At 41.2% G+C, this 22,203-nt stretch overlaps 1 protein-coding gene across 2 annotated transcripts in view; it reads right to left on the bottom strand.

Annotated features, from left to right (window-relative positions):
- Window positions 1-22,203, bottom strand: part of ldlrad3 (low density lipoprotein receptor class A domain containing 3) — a 110,111-nt gene that overhangs the window by 43,941 nt on the left and 43,967 nt on the right. Inside the window, exons 2-4 of one of the 2 annotated variants that reach the window (XM_074677688.1) lie at window positions 21,725-21,871; window positions 4,990-5,115; window positions 2,673-2,804 (exon numbers count right to left, since the gene is read on the bottom strand). In XM_074677688.1, the coding sequence (XP_074533789.1) occupies window positions 2,673-2,804; window positions 4,990-5,115; window positions 21,725-21,871 (405 nt within the window). Of the gene's footprint in view, window positions 1-2,672; window positions 2,808-4,989; window positions 5,116-21,724; window positions 21,872-22,203 lie in introns of both variants that reach the window. The other variant, XM_074677687.1, reaches the window with a different exon arrangement.

The following is a 22,203-nucleotide window of genomic DNA, read 5'->3' on the forward strand; positions in this document are numbered from 1 at the left end:
GTTGTGTCATAGCTGTTTGAGAAGTGAAGCTGCCAGTGGAATGAGAATAATGTGCCAGATGTGAAGTGGTACCTGCCAGAGAGGAAGACATCCCACACAAAAGGACATCAAACACACTACTGGTGCTTCTGCTAACAATGAAAAGTTATTATCCCCATCAATTTTATATGTCACAATTGTACATTACCCTGAATATGCCAACATGTATTTGTATGTGCCAAATCAGTAACATGAGGAATCATAGCAGCTCATAAAGGTCTAATCTATCCAAAGCTTTGATATACTTCCTGAAGGGTGGTTTTCAGATATATTAAAAAAGGCTGAGTGACAGTATCTTCAAACTCCTCTATCATCTTGATCCTGTTTAATGAAACAACTCAATACTGTATCTTAAATCTCCCACCCATTCTGAATTCTGCTATAAAGTCTCCTGCCAATATTTCCAACAATCAAGGCAGTTTATCACAACAGATGAAAGTGACAGCAGCTACCATCCAGTCTCATCTCTAAATTGCTCCGTTTTGAGTTGTTGTTGTGTCAGAACTCTGTGTGAAGCTAATAAAGGGAAAAGAGATAAGGGTTTCTATTTCAAGATCTATTTGTTGTAATTGTGAGAGAAAACTTTATCTGACTCATTTGGTGTAATTTTTGATCCTGCATCTATTTTCAACCAGCGAAGTAATGCCATGTTCAACTTTCTGCAGTGCTTGGGAAATTTTTCTTTCCCCTCTCAAAACTTGCTTTAAAAGGACTGAGTACAGCTTATCTTTTATTCTTTATATACTGTATATTTGGTATATTTGTAAGTTTTCACAATAATCAAGGTACAAAGACACTTTTGCAGTCCTCATGTTAATCCTTAAATATTTATTTGTGTGTCAGGAGGCAAGGCGAGTCAAATTAGAGGAGAGTAATGAGAGGTGGGTGGGTGGCGCAGTAAGTAGGGCATGACATTGCTTGCAGGCTGCAGAAGCCACAGTCCAAAGTGATGGTGGGCACTACATTATGATTCCCTTCTTCAATCATGGATGCTTTTAGTCATCTCATTTCATGTCACTCACATCAGGGTGAAAAATTCAGTTTCACACATGCAGCCCACATATGCAAAAACATCTGGACATCTGAGCAGCTTTTGACATAATTTTCATTTTCTATCTCTTCCAAATGGTTGGGAATGGCTCTTCTATCAAAATGGGACACTTATCTTTACATGAATATGTAAAGATGTTGACAGCCTCTTATTCACCTACCCTATTTACCCACAAAATCTTCAGCTTTGAAAAGAAAATGTACATGTGCTTAAAAGCTATCATACTGTTTCCTTTTCTAATGCCTCTGCATGTTGCTTAAAGGTAGAGTCTGCAGCATTTCCCTAAAAAATAAAATGTCAACTTTTACAGGAATAGTCCTGCTCAATCCTCATTTAAGGGCCACTATCCTCTGCCTGTATGTGATGTTTTGGTTGTATCAGAACATTTCTGGGCGGAGAGTAAGCATGGCTTCCTCAGCCAATCATAGCATGCTCAGTGCCCAAATGGCTTTGCATGTTAATCAGGGACTGGAAGAAGGTATCCATAGTGAAAGTAGCATGGAGTAAGAAAAACAATGAAGTGAAACGAAACGCCAAACACATAAGGATTTTTCCTAAATGAGGGTGAAGCTTGGCTCAACTTTAGCTGGCTTTTGGGCACTAGTAGAGCAGCTTGGACGCAGAGGGACACAAGTTGGCTTTCTGCTAACCAGGTATGTATCAAATACCAGTGATGATTAGTTTGTGCTAACACGACAAGGCAGTGCACGACTCTTGAGTCTCTCCCATGTAGAGATGTGATGCTACGGTAGTTGCTGGGCTAGTGAGTTTGCTCAGGTAGTTACTGTCAGAGGCTGTGGGTGTGCTGCTGTTGGCACTGAGCCCAGGAGGAGGAGCCCAGGCTGAATTTTTGTTTACTAACAAGTTAGGAAAACTCCTGCAGACCTTACCTTTACTATTGAATACATGTATTGCCACATGCATTTTTCCAACATCCCAGTGCCACTGTTTGGTATTAAATAACTTTATAGTGTAAGTTCTGCTGCTACCTCAGCCAATAGTTAGCACACTTTTTCAACCACGAAAGTTGCTGTGCAGTTGTAGCTTTTGATCGATGGTGCTTTACCGTTTCATAATTTGGTGCTGCAGCGGTTCAGTGAACACACAGGAGTAATTACAATTATCAGCTTTTTTATGGTTACATCTTGGTAAAGGACTTTCAGGTCACTGCCAGTTAACAAACTGAAACAACCAATAGGAACAGTTCAGCCTGACAACTTGCAATATGTTGTGGCCCTGATCTCACCCCTCTTGCAGTGAGTTTCTGCTCTGAGGAGTGATGAGATAAAACCTTAAACCCTCAAGAGACAGCCTTCAGGTGATTACTGGAGAGGTGCTACAGGCTGGCAATGAGAGACAGGGAGAGAAAGAAGGAGAGTGGGGGAGAAAATCCATCAGCCTAAATAAAGTGGTAATTTGGAACGATACGATTGTCAGGTGATTGTGAGAATGACAGGTGTAAAGCTCTTGCCTGCCTTAACTAGGTTGCTCCATTTACAGAAGCATCAAACCATCCTCAGCTTCACCCAGTCTCCACGTCTGAACACATGTTATATTTACAGCTGAAGTCTCGATAACTCACCAGCAGTCGTCAGACAGTGCTCCTCATCACTGTTGTCCTGGCAGTTGTCCTGGCCGTTACACAAGAAGCTTCGGTCAACACAGTGGCCGTTTCGACACTTAAAGCGAGCCTCAGAGCACACCAGTGGGTTACCTGCTGGGGACGAGTCAGTGAAGAGGTCGAAGGTCAAGTTTGATTCTACATGAGGCTACATCTAAAGTCACTACATTAGGATGTTATTAGATATAAATAGAGACTGTACCATAGATATATGAAATATTAAAAACAGTGCAGCTTGTAAAATTCATTTGATTTGGAGAGTCCGATGAAAATCAAACTGGAACATTACAGAGGGAGAAGAAAAAATCCAGCCCAGCACCACAACTTGATTTTAGCACACGTTGTGGTTTTCTCTTTGTCTAGCTTCTGCAAAATGGGCCAGAATTATCTTGTGAGAAGATCCAGACAATTACACACTAGTGACGCAGTCTGAGCTGGGAGCGGGGAGAAAAGCTCCATTTAAATGGCTAGATTAGATTTGTGAGTGTTCGGCCCCCCAGGCTACTAACAAAGCCTCAGACAATGGTGACTGGCTGGCTTGATGCACGATCCCCACTGAGAAAGCAGGGATGAGATCATGTAGGGACAAGCTGCATGCCTGATAATGCAGACCACACCTGGATCAAAGATTTACTTCTGCCCTTTGATCAAATAAACTGTATGTATTGACCTTGAAAGTGACTGGATATTTTGGAAAATGAAAGGTAATGAGTAAGGCCCAGTAGCATCTTTCTGTTAACCTGTTCTTGGTTTGTAATTGATGCTTAGTCCTTTAAATTTACAGTCTTCATGACATAAAACTAAAATAAATTATCCTGGTACCAAAAAAAGCCAATCTAAAACTTAAGAGAGTCTATTTTTTATCTAGTTATATTGGGCAGTGTGTACCGCTACTGTACTGTATCAGGCAAACCAGCAAGATGAAAAAAATAAAAATAATAATAATACATTTTCTTGACTGAATGAGTTACTTTTTGGCTTTGAATTATTTTATTTCATATAATTACGTGTTTGTAGGAGTTGCAGATACAACAGGTGTTTCCACACACCTAAACCCTGACTGAAAAGCCCAACAAGCTGTCCTGATAATGTGTGTCTCATTCTTGAACCATATATGATAAACTTCTATCAATCAGACATGGATAAAACAACAAAAACAGGAGAATGAGCTTTCTGACCAAGGATACGGAAACAAAGAGCTGATCTAAACCCAAACAAACTGTGTTAGCTGTGCCGTCAGCTGATGATTAACTGACTCTTTACTGGAAATTGAAGTGTATGAAAGTTTGTAATCTAACAAAAACACACTCTTAAAATAGGGATGCATTGAAACTGATATTGGTGGGAAGGGGCTGATCCACAATGCTGATCCAGGGAACCAGTGCTATGAAGAACTTTGTTTTTATGCTGCATTAGCAGTCCACAGGGTACAAAAGATTACAAATGAATAGTAATCTCTGTACATCCTGAAGCACTGTTTTAACTAAACTGCTGGTAAACATTTAAATATTTTATGATTCAAATTAATATTAAATTTAGTAATTCTATATACTTGTTTTTTGCCTTTTACCCAAAACATTACCAGTCTTATTCCACAGTAGGGCATGCACGTTATTATTCAACACTGGTATGGGATTGGTATCAGTATTGGTCAAAAGTTGGATTGTTGCATCCCTGACTGAAAGGGACTGCACAGTGGTGCAATGGATAGGGGTGTTAACTCACAGCAAGAGGATTGTTGGTTTGATTCCCTGGATGAGCATGGGGCTTTTTGCATGGAATTTGCATGTTCTCCCCATGGATGCGTGTTTCCTCTCTGGGTATTCTGGCCCTTTCCCACAGTACAAAAACATACTGATCAATTTGATTGGTCATTCTGAACTGCCTGTAGGTGTGACTGTGTGTGTGACTGATAACTGGTCAATAGTGTAGCTGTGTATCCTATGGGAGCTGAAGATTGGTTCAACACCCTAAGACCCATGAAGTAACATGTAAAACATTCATAGCCCTGTTATATAACTTTTCACAGGCTTGAAGCACAAAATGAGTGGATCTATTTGCTGTCTAAGCCTTGAATGTTTTCTTTCTAGTATAAAATAAATTCACTTGAGTGGAGGTAATACTTGTTACTCATTCTACCTCCCTTTTTATGAGCAGTACAGTACCTGCAGTGTAGACCTTAGAGGGGGACAGTACATCACTGAACAGCCCTGACTTGTAGTGACCATGACATGAGTCAGAGAGCTATTAAAGGAATTGGTTCTTGTGTGTGACTCACTGCAGTTCTCTTCGTCACTCTCGTCTGGACAGTCGCTAAAGCCGTTGCAGCGGAAGCGTCCGATGATGCAGTGGACTCCATTAGCACAGGCGAAAAACGTCGGCGCACATTTTGACTTCACCTTGGCTGAGGACAGAATGAGGGTCAGGGGAGGCAGTGAAAAAAAGAATACACATTAGTTTGTGGATGATTTGTAGATGGTTCAGCCATCAGGACATGTTTTATGAAGAAATTAGCCCAACCTGCTGGTTGTCAAAGTATTCAAAATCAGACACACTCTATTAGTTTCCAAACAGGAAAGTATGAAACAGTTATTGTACTTATTGTACAAGACAACAATCAAACAGCTGCTTTCCTACAGACACCAATTAATTACCCAGTTAATTTTTCTCTGTAACGCTTCTGATCTTTCCATTCTCTGAAGTATGACGAGTAAAGGGTGGGATCAGGGCAAGTCCCGATAGGAGGAGAAACCAAGTTAATGACAAAGACAAAGAGAGCAAATCATGTGGGAGAGCGTTTATATGGATTCTGCCATTGATCAGCCTTAAGCAGGCCACGGGTCTTATCTCCCAGGACAGGCCCTAGACTGAGTGACGAGCCCACAGAACATCAATGCTTGGTATCCTCCGTTTAGCACTTTACCCTTAGTTTTAACTCAAACACATTGATCTTTCCTGGCAGAGGGAGAAAAACAAGATAGCAGGTAGACAGAAGTAAAGACATCAGAAAAAAAGGACCTTGCTTTAGGTCAATAAATTTGCACTCAGATTTTTGAAGCTGATGGCAACAGAAAAGCTGTCAGGATTTACAGTGTGCAACATTAAGCCTCAACAGAGTGAATTACAGCAACATCTCAGACCTCTGTGCTCTGGCCATTGAAAAACTACTCTTGTGTCATTCCCATATACTAATTTGCATAATAATGCAAAGCCTAAACTTGTAAATAAGTCTTAGTATGAGATTTTCTGCTGCTGCTGTAATCATGCCTAGTGGAACCAGAGAGCCAAAGCTACCAATTACAGCTAAGACTTTGTTACTATGCTTGTTAAATAAGACTACAAGCTAATGCCAGTGAAAGAACAGCATCATAAACATTTAAAACATAACAACAAAAGGTTGGAACAACCCACACACACACATACACACACAAAGGGAGAAAAGAGAGTGGGCATCTCAAAACGAGCCACCAAACAGTCTCTGTTTTTTTTTCCCTCTCTTCTGAATACAAAGGGTAGAATTGGCCCGTTCATAGGTTGGCATTGTGCCGTCTCAAATGCCAGGGGCACACATTTTTCCCTCCACCATATATTGTGGTAGGCTGATTTATGAGCTCTTTCAAACTGCTGCGATTATGTGTAGCGAGAAGGGGGAGGGCCTCAGCATAACAACCACGAGGGTTTGGAGTACCCGTCTCTAGGATGAAATGTAATCCGCTGAACGCGGGAGGAAGCTGGGATAGAGCCCGATCTCTCGGTCTATAGTCTGGAAAACCTTTGTTTACCTGGACAGCGGAGGCCCTTACCACCCAAAGCTCATTTAGCATGGTATATCACACTCATTAGAATCAAGGGAGGGAAAACAGACACGGCTTTGAGCTGTTGCAACACATAAAAGACGAGATACAAAAGCACGCTGCTGTGGAGGGGTTGGTTTTAATTCACCTCGCCACAAACAAAGGCAACATCACCCTTTAATCTGTCTTTTATTTATTCCACATGCCAAGGATTATTCTCCTTTTTGGTTACTTTGTTTTCGTACATAGAGAGCAAAACTTTGAAGAGATTTTTCAGATTTTCCTCAGAAGATGCGACCTGCTTGGATTTTTTTTCTCATTTACAAGGCAGGCTTGGATAAAAAGTCTGCTCTGATATTTGTCAATCACATCCTGCCTCCCCCAAACTCTAATTATCACTTCTACTGCTGGCACGACTCATCTGACCCAGTGTTTGTGTTCCAAATTAGCTCAAAAGTCACATGAAGGGCAAACTCATGAAGGGAAATTCGTGGGTGGGAGAGACAGTGCTGGTTGGAAAGATAGAGCTTATGTGCTTAGCTGTGTGTTTCAGGGAATGTGGGGCCCTTTATAGCTTTAGCTGAGTAGTTTCTGAGCTACAAGATGAAAAATTAATTAGAAGGCACAAATTGAGGGTGGAGGAGAGGGTAAAGTTAAAAAGTGCCTTTCCAGAGCTTTGAGTCTTGTACTAATAGACTCATGTCAGAGGATCTGTGGGCTAATATGTGAAAAATAACACAGAAAACTCTCAGGACGCTAGTGTATATAAGTATTTGAAATAGATGTAACTGTCTTTTTTAGCCATTCATCATGTTCCCAGGGTGCTAAAGCCCGAATGCTGGGGTAATCTTTCCCAAATGCTTTCCAGGTTTTAAAGGCAGGGTCAAGGATTTTCCTACAAAATAATATGTCAACTTTTACAGAAATAATCCTGCTCAATCATCTCCTACTGCCCTCTAAATGTGTGTCAGTGTCTGTGTCTGCCTCAAACTCCTCCTCTGCCAAGATGTTGATGTTTTGGTTGTATCAGAATGTTTCTGGGCAAAGAGTAAGCGTGGTTACGTCAGCCAATCACAGCCCAGTGCGCAAGTGATTGGCGAGACTTTTACTTGCTGTTGGGCACTTGGAGAGCAGCACGGGACCGAGAAAGATGCAAGTTGGCTTTCTGCTAACCAGGTATGTATCAAATACCTGTGATTAGCTTATGCTAACATGCCATGTTAGGGGGCACTAACCCTCCCGCATAGAAACACGATGCTATAGGAGGTTGTTAGGTGAATATGTTTATGAAGTTACGATTGGAGGCTGTGGGTGTTAGCTAGTGCTAGCACTGAGCCAAAGAGGAGGAACCCAGTTTAAATGTTATGTTTAACAAAAAGTTAGGAAAATTCCTGCCCTACCTTTTTGTAAATGCAACACAAATAAGAAAACAGACTGGGAGACAATGCAGAGGAAATAGGTTATTTATTCAGCTGAAGAAACTAATTAGATACTATTAGACAAATTCTCACTGGTAACCTATTCTTAGCAAACATTTTGTTAGCTGGTCAGTAAACTACGAGTTTAAACAAGCAAAATTAACCAACCATGTTGCTTAACAAAACAGATATTTGTTTTCAGGACCTTTTAACCTAGAAAACATTAAAATTAGCTTTAATAGAGTTCAAAGATGCCTGACATAAAGGCGTAGCATGTTAAACTACACCCTGGTGTACACCCATGAACAAAGACCACAGTCCTCCAGCAGAGGTTGCTGGTTTGACTCTTGGCCACAATCATGTGCTGTATGTCTGCCCTGTCTCTCAACCCCTGTCTTTCGTCTGTCTTCAGCTGTTCTGTCAATAAAAAGGCAAAAAGTGTCCAGATAATAACTTTAACATTAAACAGAAAAAGCTTGGCACAGCACATCTGATATGTTATCAAATATGTTGTTTGAACTTGTAAAACAAAGGCTGGAGGACTTGTTGCATAGATCATGCCCTTTTTGTTACTTATTGAGTCAGCATCAGTCCAGGATTTGTCAGATACCCTAAATTAAAACGACGTTGAGTAGCACAGCTTCAAAACACTGACAGGCTGCCTGCCTGCATTTTACACAGCTAAGGTGCAGTGGCGTGGCGTGGGGATTTTTTTTTGAGGAAGCCAAATGAGACAAAGCCTCTAATCTGTATGAGTTTTAGGGAGTGGGGTACATAAAAGACTTTGTTGCAGATTGTATATCGCTTTTTCATGTAACGGAATGACCTGTTAGAGCGCCCAGAGAGCGCTCATTTTACTTACTTTGAACACCGACACACACCCTTCACTCTCCCACTCTCAGTCATTCATTCACACACGTACATTGTCCTCTTGACTTAGCTTAAATGTCTTATTAATTTACTCAACCGCCCATTCAAACGCACAACCGGCCGCTTCATGCACACTGCTAACGTGCTAATCTCGCTGATTTCATTCAGTGGCTTGATGATGATGATTCTGTCATTTGATTGGTTTGAGGCCAAAGACAGGGTGGCTTCCCTTGACACGGTCTTGGCCAATCACAGGTGAGTAGTGTCATGACCGCAGCCTCATCTGATTGGTTAATCATTCTTTTTTTTTCACCAAGGGACGCCAACTCTGCTTGGCTTCCTTGCAGGCAACAGTGTGCAGTATCATATTTTCACCACTTATTCACAGCATAACATTTAGGAGGGTGCTGTTTTACACATCGTAAAATGCTCAATTAGTAGAGGAGAGAAATAAGGAGGAGATGACAGTGACGAAACACAGAAGAATTATCGAAACTGTTATAAAGGAGAATTTTCATTAAAACACAGCTACAGTCTGAAAAAAGTGAGGAAGCATGACTTCCCTTGGCATCCAGGAGAAAATGCCACTGCTAAGGTGTCAATTCCTTGCATACATTAGTAGTTAATTACCAACCATCCAATAGTATTATGTTAACTATTTTAGCTTTTAGCAACATTCTAGCTAGCAGGAATAGAAGCTAGCGATTGGCTCATGTTATCTGTCGTAGTCAAACCTATGGTCATCCTAGGTCATCAAGTTGCTGTTTTGACTTGAAAATCACCACATTTCCCTGAACAATTTCCTTGTCTCAATTTCCTATGCCTTCAACATAACAGTAGGACATTAAAAAGCATTTTGGCTCCTCACACTGAGAGAGAAAAATACAATGTGAATACAGAAAATGGTTTTCTGTTGTATTTCAGTTCCTGGAGTCTTTCTTTTCAAATGCAAATACTGATGTAGAACCAAGTATTACTCATTCATTTCTGCACCTTTGCCTCCCTGTGCAATCTATCACATTTATGTCCCCCAGCCTTCTTCTTTCTCTCATCCTTCTGTTTCTTGGTGGTTATTGCTTAAGATCCCTGCCAAATTTCCCTCCTTCTCTCGCTAAACTTTTCTTGACATACTCAAAAGGAAAAAAAAAAAAACAGATGGCTTTCTGAGCAAAAATAAAACAAATGAAAACGAATGGGTCTAGCATCTGAGCTGCTTCCTCCAGGTGAGACTGTTGCTATCAGAAACTCATGGCCAACTCACTCTGAAACCCACTGTTGGATGACACACAAACAAAAGGCACAGGAGCGCACACATAAACATGCCCTCACTCTCTGTTTACTGCCTCTTTTACAATTACAGACACCTGCAACCCACACTGAGGTGCTTATTTTGACATCTGATTAAAACTTCTCCCTCAGGAGCAGTGCTGTACTTTCTCTAGACATCCAGACTTCATTTGTTGTTTTCTGTGGATTTAGAGTAACAACTAAAAATCAGTCTTACAGGAAAAAACAAGTTCAAATCAAGGCTAGGGAATATAGCACCATGGCTTATTTTAGGTGTGCGTGTAGATCATTTGCTAGTCCTACACAAAGTTGCTGCTGAATACTACAGCTTGTCTCCTCTTTCCCATCTCCGCATCCCCTGTGGCTACGGTGCTCAAGTCAGTCGACAGCAAGACTCCTGTGGAATGAGCTGCACGCTTTGCTTTACACCCCATAAGCACCTTTATGCACCTCTCCACACTTTCCCCCTTCTCCTCCCCCTCCTCAGCTCCCCAGAGATCAGAATAACTTGTTCGATACACACAGGTAGGCTGGGTCGTGACGAGCATGCATGATTGACGAAGCGAGGCGAAACACAGGAGGAAGAGGCTAATAAGAAAGAAAACAGTGGAGAATGAGCAAAGGCCGAGGCAGAGTAGAGACAGCTGACGACTTCAAAAGGTTCCTCTGACCTTGCTGAGCACTTCTGAGGGGAGGAAATCAATAGGTAATGGAGTCGGGGGTGTAAGCAAGGAGAGGGGATAGTTTCAGTCCAGGAGACCTGAGGATCACAATAATCGTTCTGTACTTTTTACTGTCTCAGCCCTGCATGCTGCAGTTCACAACACAACTTTCTGTGTGTGTGGAGGAGGTCTTACAAAATAAAAAGCTCTGACTTCATCTTCAGGGCTCAGAGTTTATGAGCCAGAGTCTCTCTACTGAACTCTTAAACTTCATGCCAGATGAAGAAGCAAGTGTGACTTATTTATCATGTAGCAGGCTCATGCTCTCAAATTATTAGTAACATTTCCAGAAGGTCCGATGAAAAAGAGGCAAGGGCATGTAGTGAAAAAGCAGTGAGTGATCTCTCAGATAATAACCCTGCTGCAATATTCATCACAGGAAGCTCCTTGCTGCTAAAATTGCCTTGTTTGAACTGGTAGTGCCCAATATTGTATTGTAAAATAACAAGGGAGCATTTCGTATTCCTTTGAAGATTACCAAGCTATCATTTTATCTAATTTGTGAATACTGACCGAACAAGGATAGGATTCAGTCTTAAAATGAGAGAAAAGAAGGTAGGAGGTAGAAACAGAGGCTGAGTGTAGGACCCTAATCAATATTTCATCCCTGTGCCTCAGTATTAATTACACCAGCATATGGATCACTCAACCATTAAGCACATGGGATGTACCAGACTCAGTCCCATCAAACCAGTCTCTGCTTTCCTATCCTTCCATGCTCTTTAATTCTTCTTCTGTTTGTTTCTAATTACTTTCATCACTCTTTTGACATTTTCATACCTTACCAGGACTCAAAAGTCCCGTTTCTACCAAGTAGTTGGTCTTCAGCTAACTGGTGCAAGGCCTGATGATTTCCCACAAGGTGAGGAGAAGGAGGTGAGGACGACGTCCTGGTACTCAGGTGTGAGCTAATAAATGACGACATGGACCTGTCCTTCCATCCATCGTTATTGGGAACGTAAGATCTATTTCCAATAAGATGGACGAGCTAGCTGTGCTAACCCAGCAACAGAGGGAATACTAGAAGGTACAGTAGCATCATGCTAGTCACAGACATGGCTAACGGAGCTGACGCTGGACATGAATGCTACACTGGAAGAACTTCACCTGATGTTCGTAGAAAGACTGAACAGACTGCTGAAGAAGCTCAGTCCTGGACCCTGTGGAGGTGGAGGCTGGCTGACTGGAGAACTGAGAGCTGACTCTGCCCCCTCGTGATAGGTGGTGTGTAAGCCGGGTGCAGATAGCTGCATCAGTTATATAATAGCATGACACCATAGCAGCACGACACAGTGTACTATGCTAAGAAATCCAATGAAGAAGAAAAACAAGACACAGTAAACAAAGATCAACAATGGAAGACATCCAGCAGTTTATCTTATTTGTGGTTTCCCTGGGCATCTTTGATACAGAGCACAACCAAGCTTTGTTTCAGAAAAGGCTGTGTGCCATGAGGAGAAATACAACAGCTGCTGTCACACAGGAAGTCATGATTCTTTCGACCAATCACTGGTCTGTAGTGTTGTAGCCCCACCTTCCAGGGATCTGATTTTTTGGGACCCCAATGGAAGGGTCTCAAAAAATGGGACAGTTCGTCTCGGTTATTTTGGGTATCTGTCCTATGATTAGTCAATGGAAATGCCACAAAATGTGTGCCATAATGAGATGAACCGAACTGAACTGCTTGGTGGAAACGGGCCTAAACATTGCACATAATACAGCTTTAGTCCTAGTTCATCATACTCTTGGCTTTTTCTGTGTTAACACCAGAGCAACAACACACTCTCAGATAAAAGAACACCTATAACAAAGAAGCAAAAACCAGCATTTGTCAGCTGCACAAGGCTTTTTGTGTTCATACTCAGACACTGGTCACCATTTCTTATCACATACAAACACACTCCTAATCTTAGCAACTTTGACCCTGACTCAAAGTGGGCTTGAGAAAGAATTGGCTGTGTATCTGGATCACAACCAATCAGTCTCAAGAGTCTTTAATAGATGTTTCTCCCCCTGATTTAAAAGAGAACTTTGTTGCAGATAAGCATTTAGCAGCTGTTTTGAACTTGATACCTCGTGGGCATTTTTTGGAGGTCAGGATGCAGAAAATCCCACAAAATAAAGCACTATTGATGCTGCTTGAGGCTTTGGCTGTGATATGTCTCCACAAAGCAATAATGTGATAATATCTGAGTAATCCAATGAACTGAATTTATTTAGCGACTGATTGTTTTGAAGGGCTAACAGGATCAATGAACAGTGCATCAGGTAATGAAAACTCTCGACAGTTCTATCCCTTATTGTTATGGAGTATTAATAGACTTTCAAATTAAATGACAAAACATCAGGCTCCACTTTGTTATTCTTTCTGTGTCTCACACTGATTGAATAAAGCAGGGCAGAAACGAGAGCTGTAACAGGCCTGTTGGAGATCAGTTCATACAAGGCCATTCCTCTTTTGAAAACTGTTTTGTTTAAAGCCAGATGATGCAAGTTTTTCTGGTGGCCACAAGTTGAGGACTAATTTGTTCCAAAATAATGGACAGCTGAGTGAACAAACTGCCTTTGCAATATGAAAATTCATCCTAAGAGAGCAAACATATTGCAAACTTTGTCTGGTCACACCAGAATACATAAGAGTATGTGTTGTTGTGGATAGATATCCATTTGGAAATGGTTGATTTGATGCTTACAAGTGCATTGATTTCATCAGAAGTCTGAAATTGTGTTTTCTCTTTGAAGTATTGCTGTAAAGCCTGAAAGACCGGAAAAAAATAGACTCACATATAATAAGATCCCAGATAAATATTATATTTCATGAATATGATCTGACCCCAAGGTTGTGAACCATTGGATGAAGGTTGGGTTACACTAAGGACTGACCTGTTTATGATGTACCATTTTCCACAGGCAACTGTCTCTTGGTAGAGTGTAACAACAGCACGCTTGTCATGAATATTTAATAGTTGGCAATATGGTCACTGTTGGAGCTACAGTTGGGAGTTGATCTTCGGTTCATTCGCTTATCTGTGGTTGATCTGATTAAATGTTTTTAATTTGAGTCACTTGGCCTTCACAGGATGATCAGACCAGCTGTTTCACTTAGAATCTTGTTAGTTCAAAGGTCTAAATACATGGATTCTTCCACTCACACCAGCATCTCTTTGAACTGTGTATGTGTTCTTTTCTTCTTTCTCCCAAATGTGCTTGTATAAAATCCTTCCTCCCCAGTTCTTGCATCAAAAGTCATGTCCAAACACCCTTTCGGCCCCACTAGTATCCTGCCTGCCCATGCCCTGCACGGACAAGGGCAAAGAGGCTAATCCTGACTCAGAGGCCCAGTACGCTCAGTCAGCTCCCCGCCTTCCCTCCTCTGTCAGTATCTATTTCGTCTCACACCCTCGCAGGCTGTCTTTATGGACATTGGAGAGCAGGGTGGTTCTTTTGACCTTTTTGCGTGAGGAATTAGTCAGCAGCCTGTCTCTGAATCATCGCAAGGAGACCCCTCAGACCTGCCAACATGTCCGCTTACAAGCCACAGCCACAGAGATGATGCTCAGTATTGGAGATACTGTAAAAACTAATGATCCATCTTCATCTAAAATTTCGCAAGGGGCAAAGCAGAGGTTACACTCCATAAAAACATGGATTTGATTAAAATGATCTGTGGGGGGTCCTGCCCTTGCCCAGCATGGCAGTAATATAATAAGCTGTATCTTTAATGCAATAAGACTCAAGCTAGAGATATTGCCTCTCTTCTCTGGGCCCAGACTGTTGTTCCAGGCCAGCAAAAAAGAACTTACATGACTCAAGTTGACCCCTTGTGCTAGAGGGGACATGGAGGGCAAACAAACAAGAGAGGAGCAGCAGGGATTGGTTAGAGGGGAGAAGTGTCTCTTTAAAGTGGAAAACATTCTCTGACTGTCCAAGAGAAAATCCCTGGGTTTTAGGGCAATGCAAGCTTGGACATTTTTCAATAAATAAACACAGGAAGGGCAGAGGAAAGCAAATGCAGACCAGGTTTTGTATTTCTTCCTTCAGAGCTTCTTCCACCACTGAAAGCACTTCAGTCAGGTCAACAGAAAAGAAGGAAAAAGTGGATTTTTTGAGTCGAAGAATCCACTTTTAAGAAATAGAAGTCTGAGAGAAGGTGTCACCAGGAGTTCATGTGTGGGCGGTTCTATCTTTCCAACTCTTTTTTTTTTTTTTTGTCAGTATGGACCGATGCCCACCCCCACAGTGTGAGGGGACCAGAGTGTTTGCTGAAATCTTTTGCAACCTTCACCTCAATTCAAAAGAAAATTGATCTTTTCATGTCCAAACAAGTAATTTGCAAGTCCAAAATTGATTTGTTCTCCTTTGTGCTTCCCCTTTAGCTACGTGATTTCCAAAAACAAAAATTCTCATTAATGAGACACTGAGGAGATGTCACTACGTGTGACCTTTACCTCAGGCTCTGCATAAGAATTTTTAGGATCAGAGATACATACATCAGCACAATCTGACTGCTAAACAGCACAAGCTTAGCAACCAGAGCTATTGCCTAGTGCAAATGTACAAGGTAAAAATAGAGACTAGTCCTGGAGTGAAATGTTTGATGTGGACACATACATATTTTGAACACATCAAGTTTTTATTCATGCATTAATGCAAAGCATATAAAACTAAAAGAGGCTGGAGGGTTGGAAAACAAGTGCTCTAATTGTCTAGACTCATCCTGGCTAATTTAAAGCTACTTTGAAAAACTTGTATTTGCCATTGGAGCCTCTGTGGACAAAGCAATACCTCCTGGTGGTAAATTTGACGTGCACAGGTTTTATTTTGCTAGGAGGAATCTCATTCTGCCTCTTTTTACATTCAAAACATTCATCTCAAAACTTGAACTTTAGTGACTAACAGGCCTTAGAAAAAACAATAAAATATTGATCAATCTTAAAACTTAAGGTCTAACTTGCTGTTGCAAGCCACATCTAATATCAATATGTGCTTATTCATGAGCTTACAGAAAACTCCTACTTTGATGAAGAATTACATGGTTTTAGAAAACCTCCTGACAAAAGACAACTCTTATGTGACAGATGGAAGGGAATTTAATATCCTGTGATGGTTGAGATGACTCTGCCTTGACAGTAATCACTTTTCAAAGTCCAGAGCAGAGACACCATCAGATAGACAGGGTGATTTCATACTCGCTCATAAAATGAATGAAAAGCCTTATCGCCCATGTTGGAATTTGTTTTGCACCAAGAGCATAAAATACACATAAATGTCTAAAATATCAACAAAATACATATAGCAAAGTCATTAAAAGTCAATAACAAGATAATTTGATGGTTACTTATGAGATATCAAGTGACAAGTCCAATAAAATGCAATAGGATAAGATCAGACTGCCTACCAGAATCTGTTGAGCAACTAAATACTGCTCGGGACAAATGATGTGGGCCTGCACCCTGGAGTTAAAGGTGTCTATCCAGACCAGGGGGAGTGTAGTGAGAATAAATTCAATGTGGATTGGTCTGAACACACACTTTTAACCTTGGTGTACAGGCACAGAGTGCACGTGTACTGGTCAGTCATGAGTAAAAGTGCAGCACAGCTTTTTTCCCAGTTATATTTTATTTAACAGTGTTGGCCAGCTTCTTTATCAACACTCAAATATATAGGTTTCCCTTAAAAAGTAGATACTGTTGAGTTTGCTTGATAGTAAGCAAGGCCAAAGTATGCACAAACTTTGTATGGAGAAATTTCTTCTGATCCACCAGTACCAATCATTTTTGTATTAATCTTGAATAAGGAACACTGCTTTGTCATTACTTGAATGGGTGTAACACCTACCCTCCAGTCTAACCTGGGCTTAAAATGTGATATCAGTTCATGTTTTAAAAAATAAAAATGGATTCTTGAAAAGTAAATTAATAAATAACTGGGAAACTTAGCTGACTCTGCTGTATGAGAGTTATTCTGCTGAGTGTTCAAACCAACCATTGCTTTGATTCTGAGCCAAGCCTTCCTCCCCTTTATTGTAGGTGAGTATATTCTCAGCTTAAGCTTTACGATCCCTTCCTGCTCGGTGTATTTGCATATGTGTATCTCTCTGATTTGGTTCCCCTGTAATTAGTTTATAATTCATTATACAGGCTTGTCCTTTTTTAATTACCAGCCTTTTAATATCAGCAGTTACCCTGGGCTTAGTGTTGGCATATGTTTTTGTTTGTCTTGTGGTAATCACATTATCTGGACAGAAATTTCTGGAAGATGTTGCTTCTTCAGTGTGCTCATTGATGTTCATTCAAACACTGCCAAGTACATACAGTCAAAACATCACACTTTCCAAGATCTTTGTTGGATCTTCAGTATCCCTTTTTTGTTGGATGGTAGCAGAAACACTGTGCTGTAGACAGATGCACCTATTGGTGGCATTGTAACTAGATTTAATAAGAAGACTAATGTTCTCAGACCCTCTTGTTTAGCATTTAACATATTGAAATGACCTTGGAGAGCCAAAGTCAAAGCTGTTGAAGCATCAGGAGAGATGGCCCATATACTCCAGACACTTTCTAATAACCAGCGACTGTTGTTTAAATTTGGGGATATATTGACCAAAGTCATAAATATCTGTTCAATTCCTGTGGTAAAAATATGGAGCCTGAGTGAAGCTGATAGATGCTCAATATCAGCATAATAGTAGTTGTGCGTCATGATTAAGCTCTTGCACCATTTGTTGTTAAAGGGCAGTCACAGGCTCTGTTCATAGAGTCAGTGACATAGCAATAAAGTGTATTTTTATGATTTTTAGAAGTGTCTGCATTAAAACTAAATTAATGTAGCTCAATGGCAGGAGAACTAGTTGCAAAGTCAACAGACTGTCTTTCAAGCGAACAAATCAAGCATCCCCCCCTGTTAATTAAATAAATATAAATATAGCTTGGAGTATTTGTGTATGTTTTCATAGGGTGCCTCATTATGATTCTACTTGCAGCGCACCCAGCACTGCAGTCTTAAAGTTTCCAGGCATTGTGTTCCTCTCTGATAACAGACACACACACACACACACACACACACACACACACACACACACACACACACACACACACACACACACACACACACACACACACACACACACACACACACACACACACACACACACACACACACAGAACTCCTGCTGTAGCCACCATAATGAGTCCTCTTCTCCTTCCCTTGCTCCCTTTGCTTCTCCTCCCTCTGTCTGTCTGTCTGTCTGTCTGTCTGTCTGTCTGTCTGTCCATCCCTACAGAGCCTCTAATGGAGCCCGAGGTTTGTCTGGGGATTTTTTGAGAAGCAGTCGCCAGAGATATCGACTGACAGCTAGCCATCTATTTGAGGATAATAAGGCCCATTTATGCCAGAGCGGATAATGTAGACGTCTACAACAAACGCAAATAGTCCTCTGACATGCTGAGGCACAGGCTGAGTGTGATGCTGTATGATAAGTTGCTTTTATCTTTGGCAGTGGAGTATGTGGTGTCAAAAAAACACATCTTGTTTTTGAGTTTAGAGAAGAAGTAGTTGAGGTGAAGTTGATTGAAGATGTTCACATGTGTTGTATAGAAAATTAGTACTGATATCATATCTAACTGTGATGCAATGAGTCCAAATGTATTAGTTTTCTCCCCAGGTCTGACAGATGTTGACAGTTTAAGGCCACTCAGTAATGAGAATCTGGGGCACAGAGCCCATCCATGCCTGTACTTAATTGAAGCAACACCTTCTTTAAGTTGGAGAGATGTCAGAAGTCAAGCCGTACTCAAGAATTCAGCCATTGAGTCTTGAAATAGTCCATGGTATATGTATATGTATATGTATATGTATATGTATATGTATATGTATATGTATATGTATATGTATATGTTTATTGGGTACATCCATACTTAAGATCATGAGATTATGGGAAAAAAATGCAGACTATTTGCACATTGATAACATACTAGGGCTAGGGGGTATGGCAAAAAAAAAAAAAAAATATCACAGAGTGTTTCCCCTGGGCCTACAATATTGGGGGGTGGGGGCAGGAGAGTGAGTGTTACATCTTCATAGAGAAGGGGCTGGCAGATGGCGGTGGTTTTCACAGCTCTCTGTCCACTATAGGTAATGAGCTTCTGTGTGTGTAAATGCACACACTTGTTTGTGTGTCTGTGAACATGTTGGGGCGGAGCTTCGTCGTGTGCAAACCAGTGCAAGGAGCAAGATGAATGTGACGATGTACAATTGACATCCTGTCATATAAATTAGATGAATATTATATGGCTGATCAGTCTGTTAAATAATAAATAGGTATAGGCCTGATTTATTGGAGAGGTAACCCTGAATCACTTTTGCTGTGATCTGGCACTGTATGGAAAACAAAGTTAACTCTATTTCCAGGTGGGTGTCTCAGTTGGGGGGGCAGGCCCCATACAATGGTAGGGGAAACACTGTCACCATTTTTTTTGTAAATGTGTTACCAGTAGTTTGGAAGTTTTATAATACCAAATAATTAGTGTTGCAGATTGGGATTAGTACTGTGTGGGGACCTCTGGTAAGTTGGTGTGGCACATTACTATGCCTGTTAATTACTTGTTGTTACTCATGTTTCTGATTAAAAACACTGCACAGACTTCGCTCTGCAGGGCACAGCCAGCTGTACATACTGAGAAAAAGAAGAAGAAGTCGTCCACATCCAGCTTCAGCTAAAGAATGTGCATTAAAAAACTTCAGGATATGCAGAATAAATTGAATTATTTTGAACCTTTAAAGCTACAATTAAGAAGAACCCTACCTCCGGTGTTCTCCCATCAGAGATGTTGATTTAATGTGCATGCGCGAGTGAGTTTGCGAAGCCCCAATAACTTAAGTGAAACTCTATCACTTGTTTGATCATGTGCTTTTTAACAGCGTGTCAGGGCCAACCTGTTGCGCAGAAAAAGACTTAGCGAGCAGAATGATAAAAAAGTATACAGGTTCACGTCTACGCAGGATTACTAGTGATACAAATATAGTGTTGGCAAGAGGTGGGCGATAAAGCCTGAAAATTATATCACGATATTTAGGAGATTTGCATTTACGATATTTATGACCATACTTGGGGCAAAAAAGAAACATTTTATTATTAGTAGTTGCTGTCTTTGAATAACAGAATTTTTACTGCTCACACAGTATGGCAGCCACTTTTCCAATCATTTACTAGTACTGCTACACAAGCATCGGACATTTGGCTCGACCACACATTTGTCGTGCAAGGCAAAAAACTCCACGGATGATGATAACGCAGCTTTCACGTCCTCCTCATTGTTGTATTCGGCCCTGTCTTTCGGCTTTAGGTAGTGGAACATGTTTGAGGTGTTGCCACCCTTCGGGGTAATAGTTCTCCTGCACATTTGCTGCATGTCTGATCTTTGGTCAGTTAAACCACCTCCACATCACTAAGGTAGCTCCTCTTTTACGCACTACATCCTTGTGTGAGGACGAAGTTGATGCTGCCATGCTCCTTTTGCTCTCGGTCATTGTTGCTTGGTGCTCAGCAGGGAGCGACCATGCGTCCCTGCACTGTAAATATCGAGATGTGAAAAATTTCTATTGTCAAAAAAATATGCCGGTATTATCGTAAACGAAATGATTTGGCACACCCCTAGTGTTTGCATTTGAATCATGGAGATCTACTGCTGGTACTTATGGAAAATGCACGCTCAGTTCATGTGTTTAACTGTGTCAAACTGTAACTCTCTAAATCGCCCAGCACTATAACATACTATGTCACAGATACACTTGTTCGCAACAGTTTTTTAAGCATGTTAAAATAAATCTTTATCCCAAAAAAACACCAGTTTTGACTGATTAATAAAAGGAAAATGTCCCTTCACTCTACAGGATCTACAACCATGTTCTGAAGAGGAATTCACACCCACAAGGATACGATAGGGTAAGTTTACACTCTCAAAACACTGATTGTGGCACCATCTTATACACACCAGTCCTTTCTTTAGGAACCTGTGAAATGTTGGGTGTCCAACTCTGTCTTCTACCTTTGTGTCAAAAGCCAATGCGGAACCTGTGTGCCACGGGACTTTACTCTTTCAGCTGTACCGAGACAGTTCCCTCAGCTGTCAACAAGCAGGAGGTGTTAGAAAAGTGACTGCTGGCAGAAAGAGGTGACAGAATGGAGAACAAATCATTTTTTACAGACGGGAGAAGTAATCTTTGACAAAAGGGGTTTAACTTTTCTAATTAAAAACAAGCCCCCTTGAAGCGAATTACAAGCCAACCGACAGAAATCATCAGATGAGATAAAGAAGGGGGATGTGGAGTGGAATAAAAATGGGAGTGTGAGACAGTTAGAGAGATAAATATTTCCAGTGATGGGAGCTTCTGTTCAGTGTAGCGGGGCCACACAGTCAATCTTCATCTGCAATCCCATCTCTGTACACGCCACAGCTGAGGCTGGAGGAAGAGGAGGAGGAGGAGCAGACCAGAAAGATCAAAGCAGACTGAAAGTGAGGATCAAAACTGAACTATTACTGTAGCCTTACAGTAGAATTATGCATGTGCGACTATTACTGCACACAGTAGTAATCGGCCTTTGCTTTGATGGTATTAAGCTCTGCCCTGGTGCTAAACTGGGGCCGAGGGTCTGGCAGGGGGGAGGAAGACGATTGTGCACTGTAGGGGGGGACACAGAAGTGAGGATTGAGGAGGGAAGTTAATTTAAGTTGGCAGAGAATTAGGTTTAAATGGCCCTTTTGGCTCTATGGCAAGGGAAGGGAGAAGAAATAAAACTGCAACGCTGGATGGCGAGATGAGTTGGGAAGACATGACATGACTCTAAAGTGGCTTCATTGCTTTGAGGCACAACCGAGACTGAAGCAGAAGAGATTTGATAATGGAATCTTAACTGGACTTACGACAGCCTTTCTCGTCGCTCTTGTCAAAGCAGTCGGGCAATCCGTCACACTGCCACCCACCTGGGACACACTTCCCATCTCCGCACATGAAGTTTCCAGGGATGTTACACTCAGTGGTGAAGTTATTCCCTGGGAGCAGCTGGCTCTCTAAATGGAGAGAAGGAGAGAAGAAGAGAAAAAACTTTTATTACAAAGAAACCAAACAGATGAAACTATAATGTGTGTTCCATACAGACAGACAATATTACAGTCAGTGGCTTTAATTTATAAGCACGGCAGGTTGGGCGAGGTGATTAGTACAGTAGGTGTAAGCCTCAGGTGGTATCACGTTTGAGTGGATAAGAGGCAGAAAACCGAACTCATTTACATCCAAACAGACCATGTAATTATACTGTGGATCTAAACACAGTGACTAAAATAAACACATGCAGAAGAATGACCCTGACTTCTCTGGAGCACTTTAACTTGACCCTGTAAGT

Source organism: Halichoeres trimaculatus, unplaced genomic scaffold (genome assembly GCF_033239565.1).
Source record: "Halichoeres trimaculatus isolate MK-OKI-2021-1 unplaced genomic scaffold, fHalTri1.1 fHalTri1_scaffold_10, whole genome shotgun sequence".
In the NCBI taxonomy this organism is placed as follows: Eukaryota; Metazoa; Chordata; class Actinopteri; order Labriformes; family Labridae; genus Halichoeres; species Halichoeres trimaculatus.